The sequence below is a fragment of the Micropterus dolomieu genome, linkage group LG09 (assembly GCF_021292245.1).
Source record: "Micropterus dolomieu isolate WLL.071019.BEF.003 ecotype Adirondacks linkage group LG09, ASM2129224v1, whole genome shotgun sequence".
NCBI classification, from domain to species: Eukaryota; Metazoa; Chordata; class Actinopteri; order Centrarchiformes; family Centrarchidae; genus Micropterus; species Micropterus dolomieu.
In genome coordinates this window covers 19248368-19266152 of record NC_060158.1, presented here as the reverse complement: position 1 = coordinate 19266152, position 17785 = coordinate 19248368, and the positions used below count along the sequence as shown (strand labels likewise).

The 17785-nt window shown below is 39.8% G+C and overlaps 3 protein-coding genes across 8 annotated transcripts; 1 reads left to right on the top strand and 2 right to left on the bottom strand.

Moving 5' to 3' along the window:
* Positions 1-4688: 4688 nt before the first annotated feature.
* tra2a (transformer 2 alpha homolog) lies at positions 4689-11255 on the bottom strand. Of its 3 annotated transcripts, XM_046058204.1 has the most exons (10): positions 10703-11255; positions 9542-9863; positions 9038-9171; positions 8702-8867; positions 8088-8141; positions 6767-6955; positions 6061-6176; positions 5755-5883; positions 5602-5672; positions 4689-5400 (listed from the first exon to the last, which is right to left on the bottom strand). In XM_046058204.1, exons 4-10 carry the CDS (start codon positions 8732-8734, stop codon positions 5390-5392), a joined length of 603 nt encoding a protein of 200 aa, XP_045914160.1. In that variant the 5' UTR covers positions 8735-8867; positions 9038-9171; positions 9542-9863; positions 10703-11255; the 3' UTR covers positions 4689-5389. The 3 variants fall into 3 exon arrangements, with proteins under 3 accessions (XP_045914160.1, XP_045914157.1, XP_045914159.1); XM_046058201.1 differs by lacking the exon at positions 9542-9863; XM_046058203.1 differs by lacking the exon at positions 9542-9863 and having other exon boundaries at positions 5761-5883.
* Positions 11256-11902: 647 nt separating this feature from the next.
* Positions 11903-15886, bottom strand: ccdc126 (coiled-coil domain containing 126). Of its 2 annotated transcripts, none has more exons than XM_046058208.1 (3): positions 15403-15886; positions 12686-13356; positions 11903-12498 (listed from the first exon to the last, which is right to left on the bottom strand). In XM_046058208.1, exons 2-3 carry the CDS (start codon positions 12921-12923, stop codon positions 12248-12250), a joined length of 489 nt encoding a protein of 162 aa, XP_045914164.1. In that variant the 5' UTR covers positions 12924-13356; positions 15403-15886; the 3' UTR covers positions 11903-12247. The 2 variants fall into 2 exon arrangements, with proteins under 2 accessions (XP_045914164.1, XP_045914165.1); XM_046058209.1 differs by lacking the exon at positions 15403-15886 and adding an exon at positions 15131-15262.
* A 272-nt stretch (positions 15887-16158) lies between these two features.
* Positions 16159-17643, top strand: LOC123976237 (protein FAM221A-like). Of its 3 annotated transcripts, none has more exons than XM_046058206.1 (5): positions 16159-16381; positions 16628-16801; positions 16914-17104; positions 17227-17300; positions 17447-17643. In XM_046058206.1, the coding sequence occupies exons 1-5, from the start codon at positions 16347-16349 to the stop codon at positions 17597-17599; spliced, it is 627 nt and encodes a 208-aa protein (XP_045914162.1). In that variant the 5' UTR covers positions 16159-16346; the 3' UTR covers positions 17600-17643. The 3 variants fall into 3 exon arrangements, with proteins under 3 accessions (XP_045914162.1, XP_045914163.1, XP_045914161.1); XM_046058207.1 differs by having other exon boundaries at positions 16159-16368; positions 16914-17161; positions 17250-17300; positions 17447-17466; XM_046058205.1 differs by having other exon boundaries at positions 16164-16368; positions 17447-17624.
* The last annotated feature ends 142 nt before the right edge of the window (positions 17644-17785 follow it).

The following is a 17785-nucleotide window of genomic DNA, read 5'->3' as shown; positions in this document are numbered from 1 at the left end:
GGCTCGGCCTCAACGCGCTCATTCATTGGCTCCGCGGCTCGACTATTCTATATGAATCAGCGCGCCAATTATGCATTTCTCCCCATGTTTCCTCTGTCGGGCTTTGTCATGAGCCATAAAGATGTAACGAAACACGAGCCAGGGGCCGATCCGCGGCACTTTTTAAAATAACTGTTCTCAACTTTTCAGCAAGTTTAGGCCTTGTTTACATGTATGGGCCACTCATATAAATAAGTTAAACGAAAAGAGAATAAAAGAGAGCGTTTAAAACCCGCTTTGAGTGCACTTCCTACTAACTTTTAATCGTCTTATAATTTCTTTCAAGTTTCGACTCCGGAAAAGTTTCTTAATAACCTTTCCATTTGTGGTTAGATGCATGTATTCTTTCTGTATGGACCAATATAAGGCATTCATGAAACCTAAGCGCTTTCCGTTGGCCTTGTAAGACTCATACAATTTTTTATAACCCAGTTTATTTGGCTTTAATGATTTTCACTGCATATGAAATAACGAAACGCACACGCAGGAACCAGGTCTACATGTGCTCTCTCTGCTGGGTAGCGCCTTATAGCTAGATGGTAGATTTGTGGACTGAACGTATAGAGGCAGCAGTCATGTGAGCGCTCTCATGACTTTGTCGGTGAACTGATGCATGGCTGCAGCCTGTCTGTGTGTGTGTGTGTGTGTGTGTGTGTGTGTGTGGCTGCTGGCTCTGCAGGAGGAGTAGTGAATGTATCGCTGAGGAATGTACAGAAAGTCTCCCCGCCCCCAAGCGCAGGACTCCTCGCTATGGACGAATTCCATAGGGGGCAAACTGACATAAAGTTTTAGACTAGACTGCATCCTATATGTGGGAAGATTGCTGCGGCTAATGTCAGTGTAGGAAAAGAACTGACAAAATCGATCTGTTTAAACATAGTCTGGGATATTTCTAGAGAGGGAGAGGGAGAGAGAGGAGAGGGGAGGCAGATTGTTTAAGTAAAACGCAGCTTATAGCCCAACTTTGAGCTACTGGCCTCACTCCAAGATCTAGATAGTCTACGTCGCCAAGCGCAAGGCTCTTTCACAAACCCCTTTAGGCTACACAAGGGATTCTGTTTTCCGGTGAGATGGCTTTATTTTTTTATGTATTGTTGGGCGATTCAAATATGTAACAATGTTTTCTTTCCACTTGAGATGTTACCATTAAATCCACTGACTGACCGCTTCGGACAGAGTCAGGGAACACTGTGGTGAACGCCATGTTGAGGAGAATCTAGAGCCTTGCAGTAACATGAACTGATGGGAACAATGTCCCTTTCTGCGTTAATACAAGTCTTTTCTGGGGCGGGGGGTCCAGACATTTGTTTTCTATTCACCTCATGAGGTTACATGTAGGCTGCAAAACAACAACAAAATTTGAATGTGTTTTCTTCTCAGCTTCTCCTGTGGGATGACACCCTTCATCTCATTAGAAAATGGCGGTTTGTGCCCCCTCATAACACATGCCAATGAACATTCCTGTAAATAACGAGTTAATGCTAACTGGTATAATATTGAAACGGAAATATATATTTAATATACTGTCTTTGTTGCTTTTAAAAAGAATAATAGCAGTAAATGAACTGTAGTTTTCCTTTTCCTTCTCTTTGGGCTAAACTTTTTTCCTCTCAAACAAAAGTCAAATCCTGGAAATTAGTGTGAAAAAGTTAACTCAGTCTAGGTCAACAGTCACAGAAACGATTATTTTAAAGGGGAGATATTTTTGAGGAAATAATTGGTGTCTTGTTATTATTAATAACAACTCTTAAAAAAGCTATTAATAGCAGTCAAAGCTGCCGTCATCCTGTAGTTTTGTTTCACAAGTGGCAACAGCTCTCCCTGTATTTTTAATGAAATGTTTGTTTAATTGCAAGTAATTTGATTAAAATTTGCACACACTGCATTTCCCACACAGCAGTGTGTGTAAAAGAAATAGCTTGAAATTCTTATTTCTTTTTATTTCTCATTATTTGAACAGAAAAATATACACTTTTGTAATAAAAATCTGTTGATTTTTGCATTTCTTGTGATCTTTAGATAACTTCATTATTATTGTGCATTTGATCAGATTAACACCACATGTTCATGCAGCACAAACGTCTGATGAAAGTGGGTGTTTTCACAGCACAGGCACATGAATATTTTCAAACTTTGTCATACATTGAAGCTCTACTGTATGGCCATGCTTTTAGCATGTAGTTTTGGCTCTCTTATAGGAATACTTCCCTTCTGGCAACTGTTGTTTACTGGTTTCAGCACCTTGATTGATTAGTTACACTGTCATTTGTGTTAAGAAAATCTCTCTTGAAGCAATTCAAAAGCAATCCCTTTCTTCAAGCTCTTGTTTTCTAAAAGAGGAGAAACACATGATTTTATTGTGCTTCAAGTTTTCACACTTGTAATTTTACATTAGATTAGGTTTACTGCAAAATCTGGAATATACTACATAGTGTATTTCTCTCATGTGGAAATGTTTCAGCAAATTATTGTTTAAAATATAGCTGTTATTTACTGTAGCCTATTTATCAACTTGATGATTCTGGTAATTAATTTCAGTAAAGAAGTACATATTATTTGATGTGGATTTAACATAATTTTTGAACCAGAGGCTTTTTAAAATGTTATGGTAGAGTAAATTAACTTTTTCCGCTGTTTGTACATTGTCACTTGTATTAAAATCTTCACAAGTTTAAAACAAAGTTAAAATTGATAATTTACTAATTAGCCTACAAAAACAAACAATAAAACACATTTCTGGCACAGTACAGAACTGTTTGTTGGTTGAGTTTGGATACATTTCTTTAAGATATAAACACATAAATGCATTAGACCTCCAAAAATGTCACTTTCAGATAACAACTCCCTCTGACTTAAGATAAACCCAAAGTAAAAGGATAAAAAGGGTCAGGTGACATTTGCTTTTGGATATCTGAGTCATCAAGAACTCTGACTGATAAGTAAGAAAATCAGTGTGCTGATGTTGTTAATGTTTGTTGTTCCAAGTGGAGCATCATATTTACTGGTCAGACATGAACAACTCAAGAAGTGGTTAATTTAAGCCTTCACCCCCCACACCAGTCATCCTGTGTTCAGACCAGACTACATGAACATGCTGTTGCCTGTTAACCATTAGACATTGTCCTGTATGTCCCAGTTTCATTCTTATCACAAATACATGTAAAAGCTACAGGTAGCACCTGGTGTAGACCTCAGGCGTGTTTGCTTCTCTCAGAAAAACCTCAGTATAGAACTATATGATAAAGTTGATGGAAAACATGAAAATATGCTTGTAGTATATTTGATATAGCTAGAATTAGAATGCACTTTATTCGCTGGCCCCAGAGTGCAACAATGATTTGACTCATCTCTTTTTTGTGTGTGAGAAGTAGGTGTGGACTGCTTCCCCCAGGCAAATAGTTTACATTACTCTTGATATTGTCCTTTATCTGACCCAGATAATAATGTGTATCTTTCTGAACATTTGAATGCCAAGCTCTGTTGGGGAGATGTCGCTATATGGAATCCCAATAATATGAAACTTATCTACCCATTCGGTCCCCTACTGGTCAACCTGCTGGTGGATGCTCCCCGCCATCGACGACGTCATAGTGCATGGTTCAGTGAAGAAAAAGAAATTCATATATCACAACACAACTTGCATGTCATAAAATCATGGGAATCATCTGCATCATCTCCACCTGTTGTCTACAATATTAAACTATGAATTACTGCACAAGAACTAAATTTCAGTTTATTTTATTCTACAAACTTATACAAGACAAATAAGGAATACCAGTGATTTAAGTTCAGTTAACATAAATATTTAAGGCGAAAATTAGCACAAATGGATACGACAGACTGACTATGGCTTTGACTGTTAAATCTAGTGAGAAAGCCTTCACACTTTGACCATTGTGTCCTTGCAGCTAGTGGTTACCTTGGAACCTAAAGAATTATCTTTGAGTTGATGTAAATGAACGCATCTCTCTGAGGGGCCCCATGCAGTGTCAGCCGTGATTGTTAACCCCATTTCAATCAAGTGCTTTGTTGTTGGGGCTAAAGTCTACATATAAAGAGCCCTCCATTCCTTCAGGTTTACTTCTGACATTAGGCAATGTGACCTTGAACAAACTTGGCTGTGTTGACTCATCTTTTCATAATGTTAAACATATTTGTTACTTTGCTTTAAGGAATTGTTCTAGTAATGCCATTGTTACAGTTAGGTATGTCAGACACACCAAAGTGAATTTAAAAGTGCACCATCTTAATACATTTTGAGCAAAGCACAAGCCCTTTTGTCGTTACTGTGAACAGAGTGAATAATAGTCTGTTTTCTCACATGTGAACTTTGTATCTTATGTAATGAAAGCCACGCAATAAAAGCTTGGTAAAAGTCCTTCTTTGCGTGTTTTCATTGGTGGAGCGCGAATGAGAGAAAACTCAAACTTTTGGAGAATCTATTGTGACTGTGAAGAGATGAACTACTTTAAATGTGTGTGAACATAAACTTATCATGCACAATGTCTTGGCACTGGTCTTGTTCTGTGAAACTCTCCCGGCTTGTTTTCCCACCTCACCCACTCAACTTAAAGTATTAACTCCCACCTATACAACTAAAGCTCAACTTCAATTTCATGCACATCAAGTCAGAAAAACACATTACAAACTTTGGAGTTTTCATGTAGTTGTATTTCCATAACAAACAACAATAAAAAAAAAAAAAATGTAATACATGATAATAAAACTCTGGAGAAATGCAAATGACTTAAAAAAAACAAAACAAAACAAAAAAAACCCTCCAGCGACTTTGAATGTGAGCAGAGAACAAACAACTGATTGGTAGTAACACTTACTTTTACAGCCCGGTTTACCTGCTACTTACCAGCAAACTCAGTTACTTCTAGGTTAACAATGAGATTAATCCGTTATCTTTCGAGGGTATTCTTAATAGTTACTTATAGCATACAATAGTTACAGGTTGTAAAATTAAGTGTCACCATTATTTACTAAAACACAGTTTTCTGTCCCCATCATTACCAGGACCACGTAAATAGTGATCAGTGCAATAAATCTCAATCACCCTCTTTTGACAAAGGTGTCATTGCTGCAGGCAATTAAAAGGGAGGGAAAGATGCAAGTCCCTAATGAAGCAACAGTAACAGTTGCTGACTTTGTTGCTCATACTCACAGATGCATTATAACGTCTAAAAAAAAATCAAGACATCTATCGCATGTAAACAAGAACTATCTGAAACTTAGGAGTTCTGTTGATATAGACATGCTAATTCAAAATGTTCCTCTTAGAAACACCTTGATGAATCACACACCATCAATTATTGGAAGGAAGCTGATCGTTGAAAGAAGCAACTTAGTATCGTCCTGTAAAAAGAAAATAGGAAATTTACATTAGTTCAGTTATAGGTCCACTACTGATAAAAATCAATGTGTCACCTGTGATCAAGGTAGGCTACATAAAGCCATTTGAATATGCATACCAACAGTCTTATTTCATGTCTGAAGATGATACAATAGATGCAGTTAGGCAAGCTTTCTATTGTATGCATTTCTCTTCACACTTACGTGGGCTGTAGGAGCGAGACCTTGAGCGAGACCTGTATCGACTGTAGTAGGGTGACGGAGAGCGGCGGCGACTGCAGAGACAAAGAAAATTTAATCCATTTTCTCCCACGTACCAGTGTAACACTGACTTTGTATTCACAAATTATTACTCACCTATACCTATAGTCATACTCGTCGTATCTGTCATAGCGGTCATAGCCACGATCATAATACGAGTCTCTCCCCCTCCTGCTGCTACCGCCGCCGCCACCACCACCACCACCACCTCCGCCGCCACCATTGCTGTTGAAAGAAAAAAATAAATAAACAACAAGGCCACGACTTCCAGGCGTCTTATTTCTTGAAAAACACCACAAATCACGAATGTTTCAAGAAAGGATGCACAGTTGGATTATTCAATGCAACACAATATGCTAAGGAAACTGATGAGCAAGACCTGACATTAGTGTTTATTCTTACTGAGTTGGTCGGCCCATGTAGATTCCTGGTGTGGGGGTATGAGGTCGTTTGGTAATGGAATAATCCACTCTGATGCGCCTTCCGTCCAGCTCCATGCCATTGGCTCGCTCCATTGCCTAGGGAACACAAGAGGCAGGAGAAGACAAAGATGTTATCAGACTAATGTAAGCTCTTTGGTAAAAAAAAACAAAAAACACAACCAAAATAAAGTAATAATTCACAAAGGCCCAACAACATTATACACTGTTACCCCTTGCTATGGGACTGCAAGGTGACAGAGGGAATTTGTGGCAAGGCAGACACCTAGTGGTGTGCTCATGTAATCGCACCTAAATAATAAACTGAAACTGACTTACTACTAAGTGCCAAACAATAATTAGTTGCCAATGACCTTATATGGATGTAGAATTATAGTTTTAAAAATATTTTAACTAACACATAGAAGCACCTAATCAAAGAGTGTCCAAGGGCAAAAATCAATGCGATGACTAGTCATAACACTTTTTGCATAAATACTTTGATAATACTCTTTACCCCCGGTTCTCAGATCTACAGCCATGCCACCTTTCTCAGCCATCTAATCATGTAATATTTTACGCTTTAAAAACACCAGATGATTGTAATTAAGTACAACTAAAGACAGGAAACAATGAGTTACTTGGATCAGAACGAAAGATTATCTGAAAGCCACAAACATTTCCCATACCTCTTTGGAATCGTCAATTCTCTCGAAGTATACAAAGGCAAAGCCACGGGAGCGACCCGTGCGCTGGTCGTACACCACATTGACTCCTGCCAGAGGACCATAGCGTGAAAACACCTCCCTCAGGTCACGCTCTGTGGTGTACAGGCTCAAGCCAAACACTCCCAAACATGTGCTGGGGTCAGGGTTTGCCTGGAAGGGTCAACAATCAGGGTCAGTTGATAGTGCGGTTTACCACATCTACTCATCTAATGCTTTGCATACAAATCCATTTACTGGCCTTAGTATGCAAAACATGTTTCTTCACACACGGAAGCATTTTACATGTTTAATGCACTGAGAATATAGAAGTAAATCTTTCCAAAACTTAAGCTCAGAAAACAATTCTGCACCAAGAAAAAATGGCAAATGTATTTAGAACTTTTACAAACTGCCTTATTTATATACTGGCTGCTTCAGATCAGTTTTTCACTGTTATGGAAGAGAAACCACTCCAACTACATTGGATATTTGCTCTTACAGGATGACATCAGGCTTACAACAGAGGCAGTTATTGAATTACTACTAAAAAAGGTAAGAATCTATGCACATTTTCACAACAGGGTACCAAAACCTCCCTCACCAAGCATTTCCAGTTGTACCAGTCCAACGGTAAATGCTTAGTGGGTAAACTATGACAGCTTTAATAACCCCTTAAACAGCTTTCAAAAAATGCCCCTGGGACAGCTATACAATGTACAAAATGATGTCATTTGCCTCTTGTTTGCTTTAAAAGTGTCACTTAATTCCTGCTTTGCATTTGCATTTTTAAAAGCAGCAGCATATTAAAATATTATTGACATTACACAAACTGTGGGCTAACATGGTGCTGCAAGAAAAGCATAGAGTTATTTATTACTAAACATCAATATTTAACAAGTGTGAAATTTTGCTTGTCATAATGAAACAGATACAGCACATTATAAACAAAAATACATGAAAACTGCATACACACACATTTGAAATCAGCCACATATACTGATGCAATAAAATTAACACACAGTTACTCAAATACTGTTAAGATGTTTTTTTCTAAGAATTGATAAGATGGCTAATGCCCACTTTACCTTAATTCAGTAGGTGATCCAATGCACATTGCAGACATCAAAATCAATATGTAATATGCAGTTTTGTTTGCAAACCTGCCGCATTGTCTAAATACACCAAGCTCAATTTGATTTTCACTAGGTTATATTTACCCCGTTATCCCTCATCCAGTACTACACTGGGCCACACACAAACATTACATTGCTCCTGCCCAAAATATGTCAGAAGGTCCACATACCCTAACATCAGCATCACCGCCATGACTGCATGCTTCTTTAGTGAAGTCATGGCTCTGTTGATATAATGAAAGGAGGGGGAAGATTAACAAAAAGGGGTTATTAAATGTCATTTCAAAGTAGTTTCCCACAGTATTACCACAATTAACTTCCTAATAAATAAAAGAATGAGAAATAACCATGACTTTAAACTGTTATTTAAATCATGCTTTCAATAATCCATCTCAAATCCTTATGTAAAACATTTTATACACATTGCGTTTAACACATTTTGCTCATTAAAAGTGCTGAAATAATTACATTAAAAAAAAAAGGAAAACAGTTTTGAGGAGATTGGCCTGATGGTTGTGAAATCACATAGCAACTTTAAAAACACAACTTCGCACCATTTCCTTGTCTTCCCAATACATTTTGAGCACGACTGATATTGTATTCAATCTGTTAACAGGTCATACAGTATATGCCAATTTTCTCACTAATTACAGGATAAGATATGCAACAATCTCCCCAAAACTAGATTAATATTTTAACACCATATGCACATACAGTGTCCTTTTGTTCTCCTTCTGTAATAGCCGATTGTACTTTACCTATCTTCAGATCTCATTACACTCACCCTGCTGCCGGTGTGACGCCGCCGGTTTGACATAGGGGAAGTGCTCTGGCTCCTCCTGCGGCGGTACTCGGGGCTGTACGAACGAGAGCGGGACTTCTTCCGGTGGGAATAGGACCGAGAGCGTGAACGGCTATAGCGGCGGTTTGAGTGCCGCCTTGAGCGAGACCTGAAAAAGATGCAGAACAGGTATTGAATTTAATGGTACACAACTTATGACACAGCTATAGATGACATATTATGCAGAGTACGGGTACAGAGCACCCTGTAGTGACATATTTCAGCCCCTAACGAGCATTTAGCATTTTGTAATATGATGTGATCACAATAAAGGCATACCTAGATTTTGACCGAGAGCGGGATCTGGACTCAGAGCGCTTGGAGGCCCGGGATGGGCTCGGGGAGCCGGACCTGCTCTCTGACTTGACCCGAGCTGGACTTCCACGATCCGATTTAGATGGGGAGCGTGACCCCTATTGCCACAGCAGGATGTTAACAACATTTTCTTGGACAAATATATTTATTTCTTTATGCAGAAAATAAATCAAGCACAGAAGAGTGAGATGTGGTAGAGTATGTTGGAAACATACAGTACATGTGTCTAAAATGCACAGCTTATGTACTGTGGAGGAAAGGGTTAGTAATTTTATAATTACAATAAAAAATCTTTGGTTTACAGTGTGGCCCATTATTAACCATACCAATCTAAAGTACATGACAGGTCTATTTCCATGTCCACCTGGACCATCAAGGGAAAAAATAAAACATGCATTTTCATGTTACATAAAAAGGGAGCATGGTAAAGAGAAGACATTTGTGACACAAACAGTGTATTTACTTAACCTAGGGACACATTCATTCTTCCAGATTCTTTACACGCTACCCCCTTCTCTCAGGATTTCTATCCTTCTTCATTCTTCTTTTTTCAGTTTTCTCATTTTCTGATTCCAGGTCTGTTTTTCCTCTCTTCACCCAAACTGAAACCAGTTTCATTTTAGCCTTTACACTGCAAGCGCTTCTATCTGACACCATTCTTCCGTCACATTTCCTCCCTTTCCACCTTCTATGTTCTGCTCTGTACATGTTTTCATTAGCCTTCTTTTATCTTGAAAATTTTCTTCATCATTCTTGGATAAAACTCTTCAAATCCTTCACGATCAATAACCTTAATGAAAAAAGAACATTCAATAAAATTAAGATCATAGGTTTAATAAAAAAAAAGAGAATAAATAGGAAAAAAAACACTGAATGCATTACAATTACATTGTTGCTATACTGAGTTCTAATATTCCAGAAATCATGTAAAAAGAGCAAAGTTACAACAATTGAAGCTACATGGTTACAAATGAAGAGCTTACATATGTGTAGCAATGTTTCAATTTGATAAATAAGAGCGTGAAAACAGGGAAGGAAGAGAGGCTAAGGACTCCTTCGTGGTGGTAATAGTAAATGCTAGATCAGAAAAAACAAATACTCATTTTGCCAATGTGCAATAATGGCTGCAGCAATAGCAGTGATATCCGCACCAAAGGACGATATCTGAACGCCGTAGCTAGCTGGTTACATTTACGTTACATACGTTTCATGAGCGAATGAGACAGGTGCAATACTTTCAACTAACTGCGCAAAAATAGTACAAATCAATATGAAGCACTAACCCCGGTGATTTTTTGAAGCTAGCTAACGTTAAGAGGAGTCTTGTTGAAGCAGTATTGCTTAGCAGAGCGGGAACCGTTCGTGTAAAAAAAATACTTTGGAGAATAACGTTATTGTTGGCTTAAGGCAAAACCAGAACAGGTCTCTGCCTCTCTAACACACGTAACGTTAGCCAACAATGCACGTAAAGCTAACGTTAAGCTACTGATTTAGCGTTGCCTCAATATTAGCTGTTACATTAGCTAGCGTGTGTGTGGTGATCTCGCCTACAGTGTTCTCTATCGGCAGCCACACGGGAGGAAAAGGAAGAAAGGGAGATATTCGACATCATTCGATGGAACTACTTACCCGTCCTCCGTAATTTCCATCTTCAATGTCACTCATTTCTCAGTATATATAATACAACGCAGTATTTCGATAGAAATTAAACTGCAATGAGGTTTTAAACAATGTTTTATTCTGGTCGGTTCCTAGCTACAAGATGGCGCATGAGTTGGGTGGTATGTTTATGTGCTGCAGAATCCGACGTCACGTCCCGTCTCGTGTCCCACGCCCCCTTAATGCAAAAACTTGGCGTACTTGAACGTCTCATTTCACCACCCTGAAAACTTTTTCTAATGGTCCACCGTGATCAGCTGTGCAAGGACAATTGAGAACTTTTAAGTAAAAGAAGCAACACCACAGCATAAACACACTATTACAATAGAGTCCTACTACTGTACACCTTTTGGAAAATGACCCATTCAGTGTTACCATGTTATTAAAATAATAATGAAACATTGTGCAAGCAGCATATAAAAGTTGAAGCTGATTCAGATGGAGCTCCTTTTAACCACTCTATATACTGTTGGGTAGCTTAATCTGCCACCCATATTGACCGTGTCTCATATAATCCACAAGTAGTAGCCTACTGATGAAAGTATTGTCAATATTTCTTGCCGCACAAAGTCATCGTGTTAATGAGCATCATGTTGAGCAAATTAAAGATCTTCTTCCTCTGGGACTGGACAGGGTGAGGTGTACGCTCATCTCCCCAAAATATCTTTGAAGTCAAAGTTGGATGAGCTCAGTAATTTTAGAAAATCTCTAGAGTCACAGTGCAACATGAACCCTGAACATGTGTAAGCAGCACTACTGGGCTAAAGACTGACAACACCGTACATTCAATCTGTTCCACACCTAAATTAAAAGATCTCTCAATACCGGGCAAGGTAACCATTGGATTTCAACTGAGATAAAGCACAGATACACTCATGTTTAGGTGGCAGATATGTATGACCCCATCACAGTCTTCATACATGTCAAACTGGCTTGCAGCAATTGCAAATACACATTTAGACTGCCTTCAGATAGTGCGCAAATAACATTCTTTGGATTATCTCTTACTCACGAACTATACAGTTTAATTATGCTTAAAATTATATCTGTAAGCTCAAAGTAGAACTTTTTTCATACAGTACTTAGCAACTGTAGCACTGTAAAAAGTTTACACTGTAGATGTGGGGGCATTTTTAAGCCATCTTTTTGACAAAGCATATGAGAATGATGTTCAGTTCCAGGTGTGTTTATACTGCTCTGCATTTGCTTTAACAGTCACAAGATTCATACATGGCATCATTCAAATGCTAAAATTCAAGGCAAATAAAATCAGCAATGCAAATATAAAACAAATTATAAAATGGATAGTCTTGGTAAAAAATAAATATCAGCATGATAGGACAGAGCATAAAGAAGTCCTTTTCCTTCCCTCCGAGTTGGCTGAACATTTCTGAGAAGCATCGCAAATTCCCAAGTTTCTGCGTGTCCATATGTCTGTATTACTTTTCACTTGCCTGATAGATGCTAGAAAAGTGTAATATGCTAAAAAGAACAAAAACAATACATCTATCAAGACTATGCTCCTTGATGTGGACGAGGCCTATTAGGGATGTGTGGGTGAAGGCGTGACATCCTTTGGTGGCTGCCAGGTGTCTCCTGCTTTGAGGATTTCTGTAGTGCAGCGGAAGCGGAGGCAAGGACGCCCCCCGCTGTGTTGGAGGTGTTAGTGGACGAGGCATTGACCACCAACTCGATTTTCCCCTCCAGTTTGACCAGCCGTGTCAGAATGTCATCCAGTAAAACAGCGATAGTCCTCTTCAGATCAGCTTTGTGTGCGCATGTGAGAGGGGAAAAGGAAGGATGGGAAAACAAATCAATGCTTCAGGATGCTTTTTCACAACTTTAAAAACACACAACATTCATACAGGAGTAAGCAAGTAATTTTGTGTGCAGGAAAGAGTGTAGTAACACCATATACTGCACACCATTCCTGACTACTTCTTAAAGGCTTACCATAACCAGCCATGGATGTTCCCTGCGGCCCACCTGGCGCATTCTGGTTTTCCTCTGTCAGGACCTTGACATACCGTCGGCTGAGCTCCAGGATCTGCTCACGAAGCTCTGTGCTGCTCTGATGGCGAGGCTGCTGCACAGTGTAGCGCAGCAGCATAAGCCCCCACGCCAGACCAAAAACCAGCAGCAGCACACTCAGCTTTTGGGACATGTTTCTCCGCAGGAGCGCACCGAGCATGGTACTGGGGGTTGCAAAGGGGAGGGGATCTGGAGAGGCCCGGTCTGAGGCTGAAAGTCTTTCCTTGGATGTATATGAATCAATAACTGGACAAATAAAAATTCTCTGCTCTGCTATCTATATCCACAGAAAGGTCAGAGGTCAAAGTCCACTACAAAGTGTTCCTAGAGCTTATCTGGATTCAGTGCCACGCTTACATGTGCTTGACCAATACCCATGCAGACGAAGATGTTTCTCCAACCACTACAGCATCCTTTACTTCCTCAGAGGAGGTGAGAAAGCTGAGGCCAGGAAGTGAAACCAGGAGGAAGAAGACACCCATAGACACCAGCAGTCAGGGGTTTCTGGAAAGATTCTTTGGTTGCAAGATGTCCAACTTCAAATCACTGATACAGACTGGGCGTTTAGGCAGGGGGTCTGCAGACATCGTTGACTATGTTGGAGAAGTGCACCAAAAAAAGACAAAAATGAGATAAAAGATAAAAATGAACAAAAAAAGAAAGATACACAGACATACATTTCTTATTGCCAGTTTAATATAGCAGACTTTATTTTATACTGCATATGTTTTTATTGTGCAGCAATGCAATGTCAGAATTGAATCTACAACACCAAAAACCACTTCAAGGATAATTTCTGTAGCCCTACCATGTTTATTCATATTGGGCTCAGAGCCGTGTTGCGTTTTTTTATTCATACTGACTGTGGATGTGTGTGGATAGATGCATGCAACATTTTCCATCAGACTCCACTGCATGTGCTGGATGAAGACAAAATCCACATCATTATTGGCATTATTAAAGTGGCTTCCTAGACTATTTAGTTATCATTAAAGACGGGCTTTGGGTCAGGGTGCACAATAGCCCACTCATCAACAAATGTTTTTCAGCCCTTACAGCCCAGAAACCCAATTACCCGTTTAGATTTCATGGGACCCACTTTGCAGCTCCAGATTGGAGACACAATAACAGACAGAAGCAAAGAGGGCATTTATTCTCTAATCCCACATACAGAATGGTTATTTGACTGACAAATAGCCTTTGAGTGCCCCGTGCACATGCAGAGGAAATTAGGCGATCATTTCTCAGTTTTCACAGCTTTGTCACCAAGTTCATTCTCTGCGCTCGCTCTCTTGGGAGTGGGAGTGTCACATTCTGCTGAAGTTAGAGACGGGACAGTGACTGAGAGAATAAATTATGAAAAGAGAGGTAACAGAATACATTTAGGGAAACTTCCCAGCCTCTAACCACACACACACACACACACATCCTTCCTGTGACCGGGGTGCTACAGAGGAAAGCACAGTGCAAAGGCTTGATGAGAGTAACAGTTGAAACTAGTGAGGAAGTACAAAACTGACAAACATTCAAACGAAAGCTCTCCCACCAACTTTAGAAACGCAACTTTTAGCTCCTAGTCTTAACAAGCCCCTGAAAAAGTTTTTTTAACATCACATTCTGAACATGAAAAGTGTATCACATTAACTTCATTCAAGTCACTGCAAATTTAAAAGAAAACAACTAAACTCACAATGCATGATACACAGAGAAACAGGTAATATTTCAAGCTGGAGTTAAAACTTTCTGTGGAAGATGATAAAGGTTAAGTTATTCCATCCCCAGGTCAGAAAGTACCATCCATACATTGGTCAACAGATCATCTTACTTTAACATAGGGTTGACACAACGGAAGAGTTTTGGTATTCAGATACTCTCCAGTAATCACTGTCATGCCTGATCACTGTTCTATGGAAAGACGCACCAATTTAGGCCACAGCTTCAGACAATGAATGTTCTACTTGTTTAGGACTATTTAAGTATAGTGAACCTAACGGGGTGATTTCCAGTGATAAGGCACACAATATCAGTCAAAATGCCTAATCTAGAGGTTAAATATTGACCAGAACCGCGGTCACATGAGATTCAACAGAGGCTTAGCAACAGAGGTAATGAGCTGTCATGCAGAGCATATATGCTAAACACTGAAATGTCAATAATGTTAGGGTGGAGGAGGTAAACGATATGAAGGCGTGGGTAATGTTACTGTGCATGCTATGACACTGGAACGTTGAGACTCCACCAGCCTGAACGCACACAGATTCTTGATAACAAATCACATATTGACTGGGCGAACACGTTGAACTTCTCACTATGATTACACAATGTCAAGTAACACAAATACATGACAAACCTAATAACTTAACTTACCAACACTCAGTCGACAAACGACGACAAATATAAGATCCACTCATGCCGGATAGTTTGTCTTCTTTTTAAACTAAAATAGCTTTTATTTATAATTGTTAGCAGCCGCTCGAGCTCAGTTGATACTGTTTCCAACTCCATCCAACACCTCATGTTTAGCTCGACATGTTAACTTAGTTCGGCAACGCGCAAACGTGACAGTTAACAAGAGGTAAACAAAATATCTGCTAATGCAGTCAAAGACAGATCATTTACACCAGTGTCTGAAAAGCTACCTTGTTGTTGAAGCAGGAATTAACAGGCTCCAGAGAAGCAGCGACGAGGCGACTGAGCTGTAGCTGCTATCTGGCTGACACTGAATGATGCTTGTTGTTTGGCAACCTTGGGCTGTCGTTGCTGTGGCTGGGGGAAATATCTCGAGTAGCCCGCTGTCCGATAAAAAGTTAACTACCGAGCTTCGCGTTAAGGTGTCCGCTCACTCTGTAAGTCATTTCGGCGTCTTCCTCCACGGTCTGCGATGAAGTCTTGCAGGCAAAAGTCTGTAGCTGGAATACCAAGCATGCAATTTTGCTGACTGTCATGGTTCCCCCTGAACGTCTACTGTGTGCGTCATTACTACGGCATTATGGGGAATGTATTCCTACTGCCCGTCCTCGTCGTCTTTTTATAACGTTAGTCTTTGGTTTTCTCTCAATTTAACGCAAGGCAAAGAAAAAAACGACTAGTAAGCGCAGGTAAACCGTTAAGCGACAGTTACTCCGTTTTAATAAAACAATAAAACCAGGTCATATAGCGCAAAAATAAAAATCGGCTAACAAGTAAGTGGAAATACAGTGCTAAGGGTGTTATTAGCTAAGCTACATAGCTACCAGTGTTAATGCTTCATAGCTAACGTTAAATGTAAGTTTAGATATACTAAACAATATGTGTATATATATATATATATATATATATATATATATATATATATATATATATATACACTAACTTTTCCTCTGTTGATCTTTCCCTCTATGTGTATGTGTGTGCAGTGCACTTTGCGACCGTTAGAGGGACGTAACGTTATACAATCATTCCCATAGTAACCTCGGTGGCTGGTGGTAAACAGTAACGTTAACGTTACTTGTTTGCAGTAAAGGCAAAAGGCCCACAGCTATCAGTTTTGAATTTTTGACAATGGAGACAATATATCTCGATAAATCAGCTGTGAAAGCTGTGGATGACTACTGGGAGTACAGAAGGTTTGTCTCAACGGTGTGTGCTTTTATCACCTAGCTTTAGCTAAACGGTTAATTAATCTCTAGATGGTTTTCATACACGTAGGAGCAAGCCACCAGCATGTGACTACTGATGCTAACTACAGAGGAACTGATGTAATTCAACTAAAGTACAATACAAGTGATGCAATATCACAATAACCCTTTTGTTATAAGCAGGTCAGCTCATTGTATGAGTAAGTTATCATAGTGTTTTTGTTACTGGTGGTTTGTCTTTTTCAAGGATTGTGGGTGATGATGATGGAGGAAAACTGTTCACTCCAGAGCAATATGAGGCATACAAGAGGAAGGTGCTCCCTCAACGAGTGAAAAACAGGCTGTATGTGAGCTTTGGGGTGCCGGGAGGTATCGACTGCAAACTCATTGGCCCTGAGACACAATGCTTCTGTACACACAGGTAGTAAATTTCTCAATAACAAATGAAATCAGACATCCTTCTCCCCTACACTCCACCACACGCACAGCCGTATATAAATAAACACACTTAGGAGTAACATAATTTTGTCCAGGTACAAGCAACATAAGACCGACTTTGAAGTGGTTCCATCTGAGCGACCCCTCACCCTACCATGCAGGGTCAGAGGATGTCATTGTCCTGCCTACCAGTATGTTCCCCGGATTGGGCCAAACCCTGTCCACTGCAGGTGTAAACACTTGCCTCAGGATCACAGTGAAGCCACTGGCCACTTGTGCAAAAAGTGTGAGTCTGAAATCACTACATTTAAAGACAATGGCAGCGTACTTAGATGGAATCTAGGTAACATATGTAGTTCATGTTCAAGATCATTTTCGCAGACTTGTTTCCCAATAACTCATTTTCAGGCACTTCCTGTTCTGGGTTCCAGAGCCCCTTCACCTGTTTGTGTGGCCAGGCCAGCTCTGCCCACCAGACCCTGGTGAGTAGAGTCAAACATCAAACACAGGTCCTTGGTGTAAAAAATTAAATTAAATCAGGCTAATGCTACACATAGATTTACAATATTGCTACAGTTTGTTCACAGAAATAAAGCTGCAAACTCTAATCACATTATTTTCTTGGCAGGTTGAGACAAAACTAGAGAGGGAGGCACGTGGCCAGCCCATAGGCAGGGATGTCCCTTATGCTGCCATGGGGGGGCTGATAGGGTTCAGCTCCTTGTTGGATGGTTATCTTGCTTTGGAACCCAGTGGCTCAGGTGAGCATGTGACAATTTAATCTCTGTCTGCAATGGAAAGCTGAATCAGAAGGATCCATTTTAAAGTTGCCACGTGAGAGGTGCTGTACATGTAGTTACATTGAGCATAATCATCCCACCAGCAATCGTTTAGCTCAGACATTCTTTGATTCATGAAGTCAGACTGTTTTGGTGTGTGTGTGTGTGTGTGTGTGTGTGTGTGTGTG